At 39.7% G+C, this 19,553-nt stretch overlaps 1 protein-coding gene across 1 annotated transcript in view; it reads left to right on the top strand.

Moving 5' to 3' along the window:
* Positions 1–19,553, top strand: part of Cfap52 (cilia and flagella associated protein 52) — a 51,003-nt gene that overhangs the window by 25,577 nt on the left and 5,873 nt on the right. The window contains exons 8-11 of the mRNA XM_046422178.2: positions 4,214–4,384; positions 13,577–13,725; positions 16,763–16,908; positions 19,376–19,527. Coding sequence (XP_046278134.1) covers positions 4,214–4,384; positions 13,577–13,725; positions 16,763–16,908; positions 19,376–19,527 — 618 coding nt within the window. The remainder of the gene's footprint in view (positions 1–4,213; positions 4,385–13,576; positions 13,726–16,762; positions 16,909–19,375; positions 19,528–19,553) is intronic.

The raw sequence follows: 19,553 nt of genomic DNA, 5'->3' as shown, positions 1-19,553 counted from the left end.
ATAAGACATTGGCAAAGTAATATTTGGTTAAAGAATTTAATCTTGCTATTAAAACCAGCTGTTAGAATCACAATATAGAATGGTTTCTTTGCTAATGAAAAGGCATCTGTTGAATAAACCAAAATTGTCCACTATGACCCAGAGGGACACTGCCCTTTTATTAAATATGTAATTTTTAATTTAACTAACCTATTGGTCCATAGCAAAGGAAATATGATGTAATTAACTTATTCCCTCAACCCTCAAATTTTAAACTTTCAAAATTGGTTTAGTCAATGAAATTTATTATGCAATGGATACCTCGTATGAATAAGACACAGTGCTAGTAGTCACGTATTTGAATACAAACAGGCAATGTTCAACAACTATTTTTGTAGATACTGTACTATGTAATTTTTATGACTAATCTAGTTAAAATAATTTTATTTTATTTATTTTTTAACATAAATTAAAAAATAAATAAAATACATTTAAATAAAATCTACATTGTCATTAACGATTACTTATCCATCACCTCCTCCACCCAAACCGATGTGCTGGCTACTATATTAAAAATAAATAAAAATAAGATATGGTTTTTGTCCTCCCAGAACTTAACAGTCTGGTTTGGGGATAAGGTATATTACACAGGGAAAAAAGGTCACTACAGTACAAGATAGCATATTAGCCCAAATATCATGGTCCAGCTCAGGTAAAATATATCATGGTAGAGAAAATCATAGAAAAGAGTAGATGAAGAGATAGGGAATTCACTCCACAGTGGAGCCAAGGCCAAATTTGAACTTGGTTTCAGCAAAAGCCATAAACCCTAACCAAGCTCCCTCAGTATGGCCTCTGCTCACCCGCAGGGAGCCAGGGGTATTTGTATATGCACGGTGGAAAGGAACACCAGCTGTCTTTGTTTAAACAAATCTGTGCTGAGCACTACTCTAGGTGTTAGGACATCTCAGTGAATCAAAAGAGAAAAGAAAAGTTTCCCTGCCCTCATGGAGCTTACATTCTAGCAGGAGGGGAAAGAATAAATAATAAACAAAATAAACAATAAAGTACATACAGTAATCACCCCATTGTGGGAGATAAATTTCAAGACCTCCCAGTGGATGTCTGAAACTATGGATGGGACTGAACACTGAACCACATATGTTATTTTTTTCCTATTTATATCTACTTATGATAAAGTTTAATTTATAAATTAGATACAATAAGAAATTAACAAGGGCTGGGGGCGTGGCTCAGCGATAGAGCATGCTCGCCTAGCACATTCGAGGCCCTGGGTTCCATCCTCAGCACCACATAAAAATAAATAAAATACAGGTATTGTGTCCAACTATAACTAAAAATAAATAAATATTTTAAAAAAAGAAATTAACAAGTTGACAGAAAAACTAACACACACTTACTTTTCTTTCTTCACAATTTTGTAGATAAAAGACTTGTTCTTAGCAATCTCAGCATACGATTTATTTTCAAGTTGAGAATGTCCACCCTTTCACTTACTGCCTTTACGACTTCTCTTTGGCATATCTGAATTGCCAGCATCACCCCTCTTGTGTTTTGGGGCATTAGTAAGTACAATAAGGGTTACTTAATCTCAAGCACTGTGCTATCAAGACAGTTGATCTAACAACCAAGATGGCTAGCAAGTGACTTGGGGACGTGTAGCATACACAGCATGGCCATGTTGGACAAAGGATGCTTCATGTCTGGGGTGGGAAGATCAGGAAGGCACAAGTTTTCAGCACACAACTCAGAATAACATGCAATTTAAGACTTATGAATTGTTTCTTTCCAGAATTTTCCCTTTAATATTTTCAGATGGTAGATGACATAGGTAACGAAAACCATGGAAAGCAAAACTGCAGACTGAAGGAGGGGGAGCAGGCTGTTGTAATATTAAAAGGTGATGAGTGCACTGGAAAAACACAAAGTAGGGTAGAGGATGAGATACAATTTTAAATTCAGTGGTCAAAAGAGGTCTCATTAAGAATGTATTTGTACTGGTCTTGTTCATATGAAAGGCTGTAAGGGACAGAAGCAACTTAAGAATAATGCTGCTGGGATGGGGATATAGCTCAGTTGGTAGAGTGTGCTTGCCTCGCATGCACAAGGCCCTGGGTTCAATCCCCAGCACCACAGGAAAAAAAAAGGTGGCCCACACCTGTAATCCCAGGACTCAGGAGCCTGAGACTGGGGGTCATAAGGCTGGAGGCCAGCCTCAGAAACTTAGTGAGACCCTGTCTCAGAATAAAAAACTTAAAAGGGTTGGGGATATAGCTCAGTGGTAGTGTGCCCCTGGGTTCAATCCCTAATAATGCAAAAAAAAAAAAAAAAAAAAAAAAAGATGCATAGACTCTGGATACATGAAGTTAATATAGTAAATTAGTTCCCTAATTTTTTAATATGCAAACGTTCCCATTGTGATGAAGATAATTAGACTCAGAGCAATTATTACAAGGCTTATGGTGTGTTTCCAAAATAGTCCTATGTGACAGTGAAGGGTTCCGTTGGAGCCTATGATTTCTGCCTCCTCGGGTTTTAGTAGAGAGGTAAAGCAGCCCACGTGAGCAATCATAGAGACTAGAAAGGAAAATTGAGGTTGGGTTGTGGCTCAGTGGTAGAGCACTTGTCTACCATGTGTGAGGCACTGGATTCGATTCTCAGCACTGCATACAAAAAAAATTTAAAAATGAAGGTCCATTGACAACTAAATATTAAAAAAAAAAAAAAAAGGAAAATTGCCTGACCCAAGCAGACTACTGGAGTTCCCAGACATCTGGCTCCCCTTTAACCACTGAAGTTCACCTTCTCTTCAGGGATCCCAGATACCAGCAGCCAGTATTTCTTGGCTGCCCTCTCTGGGCTCCTAGAGCACTTGGCTCTGTTATCACTAATCTTGACCACAGCCCTGTCAAGAAGGAATTGCCCTGTGGGTTGTGTAAACTGAGGGCAAAAGTTTCTGGCACATGGTCCCAGAGCCACAGACCTATAGTTAGCAAAGAAGCTGAGCTCCACCCGCCAGCCCAACTGTGCTTATTATATATATAAATATAAAAACTTGTGTTTTTCCTTCCTTCATCAACTGTTTGGTGTCTCCTCAACAAACAGATCTACCTAAAACATCCCATTTTTCAGGCTGGCTCCTTGCACCAGAACCCTCATTGAATTCTTATTGTCCAAACAAAATTAGTTGCAAAGCAATGGGTTGAGTTCCTAGTACCTCATTGATTTATATATTCTTATTTTAAGGTTCTGGCAGAGATAATCACTATGAGCATTTTGTATTTCTTCTTGTGGTTTTTTTTTATTGATACATATAATTAAATATTTGTGCTTTTTTTAAATTTTAATTTTTTTGTGGTGCCAGGGATCAAAACCAGGGCCTCATACATGCTAGGCAAGCACTCTCCCATTGAGCTCCACCCCCAGCTCAACTGTGCTTATTATATATATAAAATTTTGTATGCTAATTTTTAAAATTTTATATAGGCATCATAAACATTTCCAATTTTACTACAGGATATTTTTATGATGATGAATATATATAAAAACCCCATATAACCTTTTAAATCACATCACTTGAATGGCTAGGCAAATATTCTATAAATTCAATGTCCCATAGTTCATTATTTAACCATTCTATTATAATTGGATATTTTAGGTTGTTTTCAACATTTTACTTTTAGATAAGGTTATAAGAACATCTGTTGACATACAGGATCTCCCATGCCCCAATTTTAGGGTTATTTTCAAGAAATGGAATTAATAAATAAATCACTGAGTCATGATCATGGTACCCACAAGCCTGCCCATCTTGCACAACCCATTTCAAACTACCTCTCACTGAAGAATCTCCTCTGACTGTTGTAACATTTGAGGACCTCTCACTTTTCTGGCCTTAGGGACACAACAGTGTAAATAACCCATGCCTTTCCAACTGTGTCACTTCCTTGAGGGCATGTCCCAAATCACCTGCCTGACTTGTATCCTCTGTAATGCTTCAGATGGTCAATATAACTTGATGGTTGAGTGAGTCTACTTTTGTTTCCTTCCAGAAAAAAAAATGAAGTTAAGCTGCTTCATTTTAACTTACATTTTCCCTTATCCTATTTTTTAAGTATTTTTGAATAGATGATCCATATACAAAATTCAAAAGGTACAAAAAATATCCATTAATTTGAATGAGCCTACTTTACCTTTTTGCTTCTCCTTAAAGGAAAATTCAGTTACAAGGCGGCATCTCTTCTATTGCCCTGCGAGGAGAAGGACACCAGTTTTTTGTAGGAACAGAAGAATCACACATATATCATGTCAACTTCACAGATTTCAAAGAGACTCTCATTCTAACATGCCACTTTGAAGCTGTCCAGGACATTGTCTTTCCATTGTAAGTAGAACAAGAAAACGGGAATGTAGAAGTCTGATGCAATGTGCAAGGGAATTTTTAATTTATGAATGTATTTTCAACACCTTCTAGCACAATTATGATTTTTTTTCTGCCTTAAATTTTTCTAGTGTAGTGAATTATTTTAATAAACTTCCTAGTGTCTTCCATGCAGTTACATTCATTTCCTAATTCAAATTTGGACTTCTTTAGAATGTTGACTTTTTGCAGTGGCGCACACCTGTAATCCCAGTGGCTCTGGAGGCTGAGGCAGAAGGTTTGCAAGTTCAAAGCCAGCTTCAGCAATTTAGCGAGGCCCAAAGCAACATAGCGAGGCCCTGTCACTAAATAAAATATAAAAAAGGGCTGGGGATGTGGCTTGGTGGTTAAGCACCCCTGGGTTCAATTCCCAGTACCAAAAAAAAAAAAAAAAAAGAAAGTTGACTTTTTAAATAGACCCATCGGGGCTGGGGATGTGGCTCAAGCGGTAGCGCACTCACCTGGCATGCGTGCGGCCCGGGTTCGATACTCAGCACCACATACAAACAAAGATGTTATGTCCGCCGAAAACTGAAAAATAAATATTAAAAAAAAAGAAAAGAAACTAAAAAATAAATAAATAAATAAATAAATAAATAGACCCATCATGGAAAGGGGTATGTACCTGTCAAAACTCTCTTCTGGATCTAATGGCTATAATTCTTGGTCAATTTCACTCCAAACAAGTAAAATAAATATCCATCAGCAATTTTGATGTCCAAAAGGGCTTCCATCATTGTGTGCCATTACTTGATTTGGAAACACATTTTGTCTTTGATGAGATCCATCCCATGCAGCTCGTCAGACAAGTTTTTGCTCTGAACTTCCTCAGTGCTCAACCTGAACTTATAAAACTCAAAATCACTATTCTATAGGTCAGCAAGTCTTACTTTCAAAAACTCAGACCCTGATGGGGATGCAGGTCAGTGGCAGAAGCTTTCCTTAGCAGACTGAAGGCCCTGGATTTGATCCCTAGCACTGTAACAGAAAAGCGACTAACCAAACAGAAAAGTTTTGACAGACACATATCCGTTCCATGAGGGGTTTATTAAAAAAGTCAACATTCTAAGAAAGTCCAGATTTGAGTTGGTAAAACTAGTGTAACTTCATAACAAAGAAGATAGGAAGTCTATTAAAATAATTCATGACACCAGAAATGAAACAAAACAACAAAAGAAAGCCCTTGAGACAATGAGCTGTAGTTTGGATTCCCTAAGTCCTTGTGATTCAGTTCTCCTAAATATTTCTAATGGGTAAATGGCACATGCTTTCCAATTAAGTGAGTCTTTATTTGAATTGGGATCATTTCTATCTCCATTTTTCCTCTTTTTCTAAGCTTGGTAGATTCAATCTTTGAAATTGTTTGGTCCCCGTGCTTTTTATCAAGGTAGATTTTTCAATGATCTTTTCAATTTTTGTATAGATGTTGTTCAAGTTTTTGTACTTCTCCTTTTTTTCTTTTCTTGGCTTTATACAAAAAGCTTCATTGAAATGTAATTTAAGTACCACAAAGTTCAACCGTTTAGAGTATACAGTTCAGTGATTTTGATCATAGTCACAAAGATTTGCCACCATGGCCACAACCGATCTAATTTTTAAAACATTTCATTATCCTTCAAAACACAAAACAAAACAAAACCCTGCCAACAATTCACTGCTCATCCTTCTTTGCTCTCTTCCCATCCCCCAGTCCTGGGCAAATCCTGTCAATGGATTTTCCTATTTTGGACATTTACAATACGTATGATCGTTTGTGACTGGCTTCTTTCTTTTAACATAATGTTTTTAAGAACAATCTATATAGGATGCATCAGTACTTCACTCCTTTTTTATTGCTGAATACGTTCCATTATATGGCTCTGCTTTATTATCTGTTTATTCATTGATGGCTATTTGTGTTGGCTCCATATTTTTTTTTTACTTTTATGAATAGTTATGCCGGGCTGGGGATGTGGCTCAAGTGGTAGCGCGCTCGCCTGGCATGCGTGCGGCCCGGGTTCGATCCTCAGCACCACATACAAATAAAGATGTTGTGTCCGCCGAGAACTAAAAATAAATATTAAAATTCAAAAAAAAAAAAAAATGAATAGTTATGCCTTTCTGCATCATCCATTTTAGCAATTTGTATATTCCTAAAATGCACCCATTCTCTCTTGTTGGCATAAATTTATATATATATATATATATATATATATATATATATATATGATCAACTTATAAAGCTGAGGGCTAGAAGGGTCTTTGTCAAGCAAGGGAGATGGTAAGACTGTGGCCACATTCATAGAGTGAAACAGGGGCCTTATAAATATATAGAAGAATGTCTTTTGAATCATAATTTATGTTTTGGAAATCATGGGAAAATCTCTCTGGATAGTATCAGATGTAAGAAAAAGTCAGATCAGGCATAGCAGCATACTCCTGTAATTCCAGCGACTCAGGAGTCTGAGGCAAGAGGATCATAAGTTCTATGCCAGTCTGGGCAACTTAGTGATACCCTGTCTCAAAATAAAATAAATAAATAAAATAAAAATGGCCAGGATATACTCAGGGGTAGAGTGCTTGCAGGCCCTGGGTTCAATCCCAAGTATAGAAAAAAAAAAAGAAGAAGAAGAAAAGAAAAGAAAAATAGTTAGGCAGGGGAGGCGGGCCTGTACCTGGAGAGTTCAAGTTTAATGTTTCCTTTTTTTCTTTTCCTGACTTTTGTTTTAGTGATTATGTTTTATTTGGCCCAACCTTCTTCCCTGCTACACACAACTTGGAAACTATTTATTTTAGTCATTTAGTTGTAATCCTTATTTTTTTCAGGTGCTGGGGATGGAATCCAGGGGTGCTTTACCACTGAGCTACATTCCCTAGTCCTTTTAATTTTTATTTTGAGACAAGGTCTTGCTAAGTTGCTGAGGGTCTTGCAAAGTTGATGAGGCTGGCCTCAGGTTTGTGATTTTCCTGCCATGGCTTCCTGAGTTGCTGGAATTACAGATATGTACCACCATGCCCGGCTAACTTTTAATGTACATATTCAAATAAATGTTTTTGTCAAACACTGGAATTAACAAACATTGATATCCTGTCTTCCATAAAGGGAAGAGTATTTATGTGTGTGTGTTAATGGGGATTAAACCCAGGGGATCATGCATGTCAGGCAAGCAGCCTACCACTAAGTAATATCCCTAGCCCTTTTTATTTTGAGTCAGGGTCTTGCTAAATTGCCCAGACTGGCCTTCAACTTGTGATCCTCCAGCTTTGACCTCCAGCAGCTGGGATTACGGGTGTGTACCACCACACCCAGCTAAGAATCAGTATATTTTTATTTCTCTCTCCATCATTCCTCCACTATCTCCCATGCTAAAATGAATGGAGAATTATAGATGCAGATTACATTATTATTGCTTATTTTTTTCCAAGTAAGTACTTAGATATAACTAAATTATGTTCTTTGCTTTTATTATGCTTGTTTCACATGCCAGTGGAATCCTCTTAGATTCTTCTGTTTTGAAAATTCAGAGACAATCTTTTTTCCCTCTTTCTGCATTTTTTATTGGTGAATTATAGTTGTACATAATGATGGGATTTGTTGTTACATATTCATACAGGGACACAGTGAAACAATGGGACTTGGCCAATATCACTGTCTAGCGGTTAACCCTTCCTCCCCAGCACCCTTTGATTTTCATGAGATCCCTGCCCAACCACATCTATCTTTCTTTCTTTCTCTCCAGCTTCCACATATGAGAGAAAATATAAACCCTTGATCTTCTGAGTTTTTCTTATTTTGCTTAACACAATGGTCTCTAGTTCCATCCATTTTCCAGCAAATGACCCAATTTCATTTTTCTTTATGGCCAAATAAGACTCCATAGTGTGTATAGACCACATTTTCAGAGATAGTCTTTGTATGGAAAAGTTGCTTCTTATTTATCCGAAAGTCTTTGTTTTACCCTCAGATTTGAATGATAGTTTGGCAAGGTGTAAAAAGAATTTGAATGAAGTACAATGTGCATGCAGAAAGTACATAAATCATAAGGATGTAGCTGCATGAATCATTACCCCTATATGACTATCATCCTGGTACAGCAAAAAAATATTTTCGTCTCCCAAACACCCCTTCCAATCACTATCCTCACCTTTCTACTTGAAGATAATTACTTCCTGGATTTCTATCCCCTTAGATGAGTTTTCCCTACTTTTGAACTTCATGTGAGTGAAAATATTCCATATATACTTTGGAGATGATATTTTTTCTCCGTGGAAACTTTTAATGTTGGTAGTGTCATATATATATCTTCTTATCCTTATTAATTTCTAGTATACTTGTTTCATTAGTTACTGAGAGAAGTGTTAAAAGTTTCAAGCCATGAATGTAGATTTCTTCCTTTATTTCCATTAGTTTTTGCTTTATATATTTTGAAGCTCTGTTAATTAGGTGTCATAAATTATTTGTCATCTTCCTGCTGTCTTGACATTTTTATAATTATTAAGTATTCCTCTTCATCTTTAGTAATTCTGTTTGATTTAAAGTGTGTTTTGTATGATAATATTATTATTTAATTTTTTACTTTTTGGTACTGGTGATTGAGCCCAGGGGCACTTTACCACTGAGCCATATCCCCAGCCCTTTTGATTTTTTAAATTTGAGATGGGGCTCCCTAAAATCCTGAGGCTAGCCTCTAACTTTCGAGTCTCCTGACTCAGCCTCCTGAGTCACTGTGATTACAGGGGTGTGCCACAATGCCTGGCTCTTTTGTATGATATTAATATGCATACTCAACCTTTCTCTTTTCATGATATATCCTTTTTATCCTATTATTGACCATATATATTTATATTTAATATGCATCTCTTGAAATAGTATATAATTGATTCTTGCTTTTCTATTCAGTCCAAAAAATCTCTGCTTTTAGCTGGGTGCCATGGCAAATGCCTGTAATCCCAGTGGGTCAGAAGGCTGAGGCAGGAGGATCACAAGTTCAAAGCCAGCCTCAGCAAAAGTGAGGTACTAAGCAACTCAGTGAGACTCCGTCTCTAAATAAAAAACAAAAAAGGGGTGGGGATGTGACTTAGAGGTCAAGTGCCCCTGAGTTCAATCCCTGGTATCAAAAGAGAAAAAGAAAAAGAAAAAGAAAATCTCTGCTTTATATTGGGAATATCTAGTGCACTTACATTTAGTGTAATTTGTTCTCTTCTTCACCTGTTATTTGTTCTGTTGCATCTTAGCTGCCTCCTCTTGTGTCAATTAACTTTTTTCAACATTTTACTACTTAATTACTCTACTGGCTTTCTAGCTATGTATCTGTGCATTGGGTTTTTTTTAGTGGTTGTCCTAAGGATGGCAGTATATACTTTTAACATAGTCTACTTAGAGTAAACATTAAATTACTTCAAGTAAAATAAAATATAAGAATCTTAAGACAGTACATTTCTTTTAGATCTCACATATTTCCTTCTTACCTACTTGGAAATATATCCCTTGATACAATATTATAATTTTGGCTTCAAATAATCACAGATATTTTAAGGAAATTAAGAAATGAAATTTTTTTAAAAATGCATGTGCATGTGTTTATCTACAAGAATTTCTGATACTCTTCATTCATTTTTATAGAGCTACTTGCCATCTGTTATCTTTCCCTCTCAGCCTAAGAACTTTAACATTTGAATACATCGTTCCAGTGCCTTCTGGATTCCATGGTTTCTAATGAGGAGTCATTCGGTATTCTCACTACTCTTCCCCTCTTTGTAATGTGTCACTTTTTATGTATTTTCAAGATTATCTTTTTGTTTTTGCCTTTTGTCAGTTTGATTGTGAAGTGTCTTTCTCTTTGTGTTTATCCTGCTAAGAGTTTATTAAGCTTTTTGAATTTGTAAACGGATGTTTTCCACCAAATTGAGAAGGTTTCAGCCATTATTCTTCAAAAAAAAAAAAAAATCACCCTTTCTAAATCCTATCTTCTTGAGATTCAAATTATACATGTTGAAAAAAATTGATATTTTCCCATGAGTTTCTTTCTTTCTTCCTTTCTCTCTCTCTCTTCTTTCTTTCTTGTGTGTGGTGCTAGGGATTGAACTCAGGACCTTGTACACGCAAGGCAAGCACTCTACTGCTGCCCCTCACAGGAGGCTGGTGAGAGAGAGCGAGCACGTTCTAAGTGGGCTTTTATTGGGGGGACCCTTGTTCTTAGAACGTTCTATACAAAAAAGGGTTACAAGGGACAGGTGAGTGTAATTCAACCCAAGGGGTGTCACCTACATCTAAAGACACGCCCTCAACTTCCTGAACTGAACCAATGCCCAAGTCATTATGAAATGTAGTGATTGGTCAGAGCCTAGAGCCTCTTGTTTCAGAATGGAAGGGGTAGGTCATTTAGAGTGCTCCCTACACTCTACCCACTGGGCTAGGTCCCCAGCCCTTCCCATTGGTTTCTCAGGTTGCTCATTTCTCTTTCTTCTGTCTTTTTCCATTTTATAATTTCTATTATATCTGCTTCAAGTACGTAGATTCTTTCACCATCTCCAAATGAGCCCATATAGTAAATTTATTTCAGTTTTTGTACTTTTCGCCTATAGAAGAAATATAATTGTCACAAAATACATGATCATAATACATACATAATTTCTAGTCCTCTGATGAGATTACCTGTGTGCTTATTGATATTATAGTTTCCCTTAATATTTTGAATATATTTAAAAGTTGTAAGTAGTCACTTTGAAAATCTGTCAATCTAATACTTGGGTCTACTTGGAGTCAGTTTCTTTTCTTTCTTTTTTTTCTTTTCATGCTGGGAATTGAATATTGAATCTGGGACCTCACACATGCTAAACATGTGTGCTCTACCACTGCACTGCATCCCCAACCCAGGATCAGTTTTTTTTTTTGACCGCCTTTTCCTGAATCATATTGTGCTGGTTCTTTGCATATCTGGGAGTTTTTCACTGAAAACTTGCCATTACATACAATATGTTGTAGCAACTGTGTTCTCCAGGGATTACTGGCATGGATTCAAACTGCAAATTTTGTCTTCCCCATGGTGTGCACAAGCTGATATTCCTGTTGTTCCCCACGGCAGTGTTTTAGCCTGACCCTGTGTTCCTCTGTGAGCTTGCCCTGTTATGCAGCAACCAAAGGGTTCATGCAGAGATGAAGCTCTCCTTTCCATGATTTATGAGTCACTGAAAATATATTTATATCTACCTCTAACTCTCTCTATATCTTCATTTTGTAGGATTTTAAATGGGAAGGAGGGAGCCCGTGGACCTAGTGCATCTTCATGCTCCAGTTGGGTTGGTTCTTTCTGGACCTTAATCTCTCTGATTCTAAATTCAGTAGAGTTTCCTACATGAGTGGTTAGTTTTCAGATTAGGCCCCAGTGATTGCCTGAGATTGCTGAGGAAGTGAATTACCCATCAAGGGTGGGGAATTGGGAAAGTTCTTTAGGGGCATTCTTTTTCATGATAAAGGATTTTCCAGAGCCGCCATATGTCTCATTAAAAGCCCCTTCTGGACTGGGGTTGTGGCTCAGTGGTAGAGTGCTTATCTAGCATGTGTGAGGCACTGGGTTCGAATCTCAGCACCACATGTAAATAAATAAATAAATGAATGTCCATCGACAATAACAACAGAAAAAGAGCTCACTTCCCCAGAGGAGGAGCTCATTCACTGAAGGCACTATCTGATATAAAACAGGTCTTATTTTTTTAAATCCATTAATTCTAATATAGGGTTGACTGGGTCTCTGTCTATCAGGACTGTCTGGCAGAAGCTCCACTGCAGTTCCTGCCTGCCTCTGACCCGTATGCTTTCTAAGTTACTGGTCCTGCTCATAATTTTAATTCTGAGCCCCAAAGCTAAATGGGTAGAAGGGATCCCCTTAATTTTTCTATTGAAAACCAAGTGGATCTTAAAATAAGAGAGAGGTTCTCTCCCCCCCACTTTTTTTTTTAAAGAGAGAGAGAGAATTTTTTTTTAATATTTGTTTTTTAGTTTTTGGTGGACACAACATCTTTATTTTATTTTATTTTTATGTGGTGCTGAGGATCGAACCCAGCGCCCCGCGCATGCCAGGCGAGCGCGCTACTGCTTGAGCCACATCCCCAGCCCATCTCTTTCCCTTTTTTAAATATGTTTGTGAGGAAATGTAGAAAATGCCTGAGAAGTGCTCACATCTAAAGGGTAGCTTTTGTCTCTGCCGAGACTAGCTTGAAACTTCTAAACCAGTTTACTTTCTCCCAACACACCCCTTTTTCTTATCAAATATTATGGATAACTCATGTATATTGATAATTTATAGTCTATGTACAAATTACTTTTTATTTTGCTTTTGAGCCTGACAGACAATTCCTCTGGGGTACTCTTCTTTGTCTATAATCTCATATTTTCTGATAACTAACCAAAGAAGGGTCTTGGGTTATCTGCATATGTGAATTCTATCACCATTGTCATTTTCTTCCTTGAAATTTTAATTAGCTGGGTACAATGGTGCATGCCTGTAATTCCAGCGACTCAGGAGGCTGAGGCAGGAAGATTGCAAGTTCAGAGCCAGCCTCAGCAATTTAGCAAGGCCCTAAGCAACTTAGTGAGGCCCTTGTCGCAAAACTAAAAATAAAAAGGGCTAGGGTTGTAGTTCAGTGGTAAAAGTATCCCTGGGTTCAATCCCCAGTAACAAAAACAAAACAAAACAAAACAAAAGACACTTTAATAAATTTTTCTACTTTACAGGAAAGGGTTTCCTCGTTTGTTATAGATATGCAACGGATGTATTTATCTCAAGAAATGCTACTCGCCAAGTGTATACAATTCATCAAGTTACATACATTCAATATGTATGGCCTTTTGTGTCAACTGTACCACAAAAAACTGATTTTTAAAAAATGAAATGTTGCTATTCTATAGTCCACGAAGATTTAGATTTCAAATTGACTTTCTTTTTTAGCAACTTTTGGTCTCAATCTTCCTGAAGGGAAAGAACTACAAAAGATTTTCATGGATGGTTTGAGGGCATTCAATGCCAGTTCACACAAGGGATCTCTAAGATCACCAAGCCTTGGGGGAATCAGTATCTAAAACACCCCCTGCCCTCCATCGCACCACATCCGCCTCTGAGAAACACTGTGAGTCTTTTTCGGCTGCCTCTCTCATCTCTCTCGATGGCTTCTTTGCAGTGGCACTGCTGAGCTATTTGCCACCTGTGCCAAGAAAGACATCAGGGTGTGGCACACGATGTCCAACAGGGAGCTGCTGCGGATCACTGTGCCCAACATGACCTGCCATGGCCTCGACTTCATGAGAGATGGCAAGAGCATCATTTCAGGTGACCTCTCCCTGCTAAGGTTCCGCCCTGCCTGTCTTTCCCGGAGGTGGCCAGCCTTCTCCCCTGGGGCTGTTCTCCCTTGGACATGTGTCTACCTTCGTAAATACGCCTCTGTCTCTGTCTTGGGGAAGAAAAAAGATTCAGCCCAGCCCTGGCTGTGGTTTCCATCTGTGTCCCTCTGTCCCCACTAGTCCTTATGTGAAGATAACCTGGGACGGCCTCCCACTGTCCTCCCCTCTTTGCTTCTCCTCAGCCTACCCTCAAAGTCCCCTTCCAGCTGGGAGATTGTCTGAGCTAGGAAGAACCAAACAAGCAATTTCTCTTCTCTCCAATCGTTGCGTACAGCACCGATCTTTCTCTCAGTAGGGAAATTGAGTAATCCAATTTTGAAATGGATTTGAGGCTTTCGTGATTACAGGTCTCTTGGGTTAGAATACTTTTTGTTGTACAAGAGATAAAAAACCCGACTCAGTAAAACTAAGTTATGCTTCAAAGGGAACTTTTTCAACCCAATTTATGCCGGAGTATTTTTAACACATATTATAGATGCCATGATATTCCACCTCTAAATACTTCAGTATAATCTAAAAATCTAAAAATATTATCCTATGAAAGGATAATTTATTAAGATTGTTTTATGTTTAATCCATTGGCAAATTTCTCCAGTGGTCAATAAGTAAATTTTACTGGGTCACATGGATGAAGGTCAAGTTCATCTTCAGGCGCAGCTACGAAACTGACAGCAGGAACCCATCTTAGTCCCTTTTTTTTTTGGTTCTGTTCCCCACCCACCTGCATTTCTTCTCCACAGAGTGGTCACCAGGAGCTCTTGGTTTACGTTCCACCAAGAGCTGACAAATCCTCAGGTCCGACACCTTGGAGTGTGGGCTGGGGTGGTAGCACAGTGGTAGAGCACTTATGGATAACTCATATATATTGATAATTTATATTCTATGTACAAGCAAGAACCTGGCTTTCCCTAGCACCAAAACAAGCAAACAAAAATCTTGGAGCTGTTACTGCCTCTGCTTTTCCTCTTGGGTCCACATCCCTGCCCTGGTGGCTCTCATTTGAAGGTATATCAAAGTTCCATCACTTCTCACCTCTACCCTCATCTCAGCCACCATCATCTCTCCCTGAAGTGATTCCAGCAGCTTCCTACCAGAGCTCTCTGCTTCAACTCTTGCCCTGTCTATTCTCAACACAGAAGCCAGAAATCTGTCTTAAAATGCTAAGTCAGGGCTTAGGGCATGGCTCAGTGGTAGAGTGATTGCCAATCCCTAGCCCTGCAAAATGAAACATAATGCAATGTTAATTCAGATCATTGACATTTACAGGGCTCCAAAGTCTTTTACCCTCTGAAAGACAAAGTCTCAATTGGGGGCAGGGGGAGCTCAGGGAAACTGATATAGAGAAGACTGAAGCAGTAGGTTGGGCAGATGTAGTTACTGCAAAGACCGTACACAACCTTCTCTCCTCTCCCACATCTACCTTCTTGCCTTTGGTTTCTTTTCCTTTCCTTTCCTCCCTCCCTCCTTCCCTCCCTCCCTTCCCTCCCTCCTTCCTTCCTTCTTTCTTTTTTTGTACCAGGGATTGAACTGAGCTTTGCTTTACCACTGAGCTACACCCCCAGCCCTTCTTATTTTTTTTATTTTGATACAAGGTCTTGCTAAGTTGCCAAGGCTGGCCTTGAACTTGCAATCCTCCTGCCTCAGCCTCCCGAGCTGCTGGGATTACAATCTCTAGCCTGAAATCACAGGCACCAGGAGCTCTGATTTTTTTCTTACTGCCTCCCATCTCCAGCCATACTTGCTTCTTTGGTCTTCCTTAAACACATCAGGCTTAGGGCTTTTCTCTGGCCATTCGATCTTCATGAAAAGTCACTCCCCCCAAACACCCCCAAGGTTTCCTCCCTCATGCTTTCACTTCCTCAAATCTTCACTGTAATGGGATCTGTCTACCTTGAGCATCCTGTTTCAAATTGCTAAGGTCAAGAGGTGACACTAAAGCTGATGAGAAGTTTCCAGCCATGAAAAGACATGGGGGGGGGGGGAGGCATTCCAGGCAGAGGGAACAGCAAGTGCAAAGGCCACTGGGTAGGAAGTCACTTGGTATATTTGAGGAATAACAAGGAAGTCAGCGTGTCTGGAGCTTAGTGATTACAGTTGGGGTGGAGCCTCAGGGAGATGGAAGAGGTGGGTAGGTTGTTACTAGTGACTATGCAGGATAAAGAATCTGGATTTTCATTCTAGGTACAGTTAGAAGCACTTTGAGATGTTCTTGATCAGGAAGGTGACCTGGTTTTACAAAGGTCATGGGGGGGGGGACAGTTAATTCATCTATAGATGACTGCTTGGAAGCAAATTAAAAGGCCAGAGAGGAAACTGGTAAAAATAATCCAGGAGAGAGGTGACTGTGGCTTGGATAAGGTGCTGTGGAGGGGTTGAAAGATGGTGTTTTTAACGGTAGAGGGGATGGGACTTGCAGATGGACTGGCTGTCAGATTAGGTTGGGTGGCTGGATAGAGAAGAATCAAGAATAACCCCGAGGTTCTGGGCTTAAGCAGCTGGCTGGAGGATGGTGGAGACTTTTACTAAGATGGGAAAGATGGCAAGAAAGTGGGGAGGTACATCAGATTTAAAGGTGGGGTGTGGGTGGCAAGCCGGTGGTAGCTTTGGGGATTATTAATGACATCCCAGGTATCACATGGACTAGTTGTGTGTGCTTGGCTGTGGCTCATGGAGAGGTGGGAGCCGTCCTTCCTCCTCCCTCCTCTCCCCACTTGCCCTCACCTGGCCTGGGACGCACCTGTGAGCAGGTTCAACCTGGAGGGACCCCTCCTTTCCCTCAGCCAGGTGTGAGTGGTTGATGCATCAGGGCTTCTGGTTCCTGGAAGTAGGTGGCGACTGGCTGTCCCTTCCCTCCAGACCACTCCTCTGCACTCGGACTCTGGTTCAGGGTGCAGGGGAGCCTCGGTCTGCAGAAGGGGGGCCTGCGCTGACCCTGAGGCCTTCTTTCTGTCTTCCTCCCACGCCAGCTTGGGACGATGGGAAAATCCGCGCCTTCGCCCCCGAGACGGGCCGGCTGATATATGTCATTAACAGCGCCCACAGGATCGGAGTGACTGCCATCGCGACCACCAGTGACTGTAAAAGGGTCATCAGTGGCGGTGGGGAAGGGGAGGTATTGTTCTTGAAAACAGATTATTATTATTATTTATAAAAAACCCCATCAGTTTGAGTAACTAACTCATAGGACACCATCTATTTGATTTTTTAACATGTACCTATACTAGGAGTCAGGCAGGGCCAAATTAGAATTTTGATGAGACTCTAAAATATATCATCAATTAAAGTTATAATAGCATAAATAGACATCAATGTACTTGTGTACATACAGGATATTTTTTAAGGTACAAATATGAAAGCACTCTATATGGAATCAAGTTATGGATACAAATGGATCCAAACTGGTTTATTGGTTTATTCACATACTTGTTCTTTCCTCTGAGAACCATAGTTGTATACTTTATCTTTTCTTTCTCCTTCCTTCCTTCCTCTCCTCCTCCTCCTCCTCCTTCTTCTTCTTCTTCTCTCTCTCTCTCTCTCCCCTCCCTCTTTCTCCCCACCCCCACTTTCTTTTTCCTTTTTGGTACCAGGGATTGAACCCAGGGATGCTCTACCCCTGAACCACACCCCTAGTTCTTTTAATTTTTATTTTGAAACAGGGTCTCACTAAGTTGCTGATATTGGCCTCAAACTTGTGATCCCCCTGCCTTGGCCTCCAGTGTAGCTGGGATTACAGATGTGAACCATGATGCCCAGTTACTTTTTAAAAAATCTTTTAACACAGATGATATTTTTAGAATCAATTCTTTAATACCCCAGACATTCCGGCCATTGTTTTGAAAGGATTACACTCCATCTTTTCCTTTCATCGTTCCGAGGCATCTGAAACACCTTTCACTTTCTTGATTCTGTCAGGGTCTCTTCCCCTCCATTCCCCAGCCATTTAAAAAAAACTTCTAAATCCTTCCCTGTGTCTATACTGGGCATTCTCTTCTCCTTTCTCAGTTCTCATTGGAAGAATTTATCAGAGAGAAGAAAGATCTTGAGGGAGCCATTAGCAGAATTTAGGCGACTCAGATGAATGCTGGGGCTCAAGTTTCACTTCTCCACTTCCACTGTGTGACCTAGGCACATGCTTTAACCTCACTGCCTCAGTTTCCTGAAGTGTAAAGATAATGATACTCCTATTCCCCCCCCCCCAAGTAATGGGTATCACACATGCTAGGCAAGTGCTCTACCACTAAGCTCCATCCCTAGCCCTTTGTATTTTGAGACTGGTTCTCTCTAAATTGATGAGGCTGGACTCCAGCTGAGATCCTCCTGCCTCAGTCTCCTGAGTAGCAGAAATTACAGGTACAAGCCAGCACACCTGGCTTCATTTTCTTTACTTTGACAATGTAGGAAGCTCTTAAGAATGCTTTCATTACTTCAATTAAGGCTATTTCCCCTTATCATGTCCAATCAAGTTCAATCTGTAATTATTTATCCTAACACTAGTTTTTCATCTAGTGTTCACCTGGACCACTGTTCTTTTCCTGTCTTGTACGATGTGTATGCAATGGTTGTGCTCTCCTCCTTCTCCTCCTTCTCCCTGGTTCTGACAATGGTACCCAAAGCTCACACAGGATAGCACTCTACCACTGAGCTACGTCATTCCTAGCTCTCTGTTCTTTTTCATAAATCTATCATATTCGTTCTAAGGTGTGAGCATCTGATTGTCTTACTGTTCTCTGGTGTTGTTGTAACAGCCTCTATCTATTAAAAGACTTACTATAATAACTAAAGAACTTTCATATATGGTTTTTAAAATTCCAATTAGGGTGTCATGTTTATTATTTAGAAATATGTGTAGGTTGTCGTATTACCTGTGGATTTCATTTCAGAACAGACAGGACTAAATATTTGTTATAGAAAATGGGTGCTGGGTTTTGTAGGGTTTTAAATGATTAAAATTGAACAGCTGATGTGAATGTTTAAAAGTGGCTGCGGGTACCCAAGAAATTTCCTGATGGCACCAGAAATTTGAGAGCAATGTTCGGCAGAAATGAGTAGACATAATATCTTGCTGGGTTTAGCAGAGGCCCTTGCATTATCGATTTTCCTAGTGAGTGTCTGATAAATTTCTCAGCCTGAAAGTAGAAACAGGCATAGGATCCTTAGTGGTATATTCCAAGCTCCATGGGAGATGATCACATCTTACATGGGCATATTTCTGCCCTTCAGTATAGCATTCTAACCCAACTAAGAGGAGAAAAGGAAATTCAAAAACCAAGTCACACACACACAGCAGGTGAAAAGTCTCCTGGGATCTTTTTTGATCCCTTTCAAAGTCCCAAGTTTGTAGCCCGTTGCAGTGGCACATACCTGTAATCCTAACAACTCAGGAGGCTGAGGCAGGAGGATCGTAAGTCCGAGGCCAGCCTCAGCAACTTAGTGAGACCATGCCTCAAGATAAAAATAAGAAGGGCTGGAAGCATGGCTTAGTGGTAAAGCATCCCATGAATTTCATCTCTAGTACCAAAAATAAACAATGAAACAAAGTTCCCAATTGGTATTGAGAGCATGCTCTTGGGACCTTTCAGGTGAGAGTGTGGCAGATAGGTTGCCAGACCCAGAAACTGGAGGAGTCCTTAAAGGAGCACAAGTCCTCTGTGTCCTGCATCCGGGTGAAGAAGAACAACGAGGAGTGTGTCACTGCCAGCACCGATGGGACTTGCATCATTTGGGACCTCGTGTAGGTACCTGGGTTGGGGAGGATGG

The sequence above is a fragment of the Marmota monax genome, unplaced genomic scaffold (assembly GCF_021218885.2).
Source record: "Marmota monax isolate L192 unplaced genomic scaffold, Marmota_monax_Labrador192_F-V1.1 WCK01_AAM20220418_F8-fsc00243, whole genome shotgun sequence".
In the NCBI taxonomy this organism is placed as follows: domain Eukaryota; kingdom Metazoa; phylum Chordata; class Mammalia; order Rodentia; family Sciuridae; genus Marmota; species Marmota monax.
This window is presented reverse-complemented; position numbering and strand designations above follow the sequence as displayed.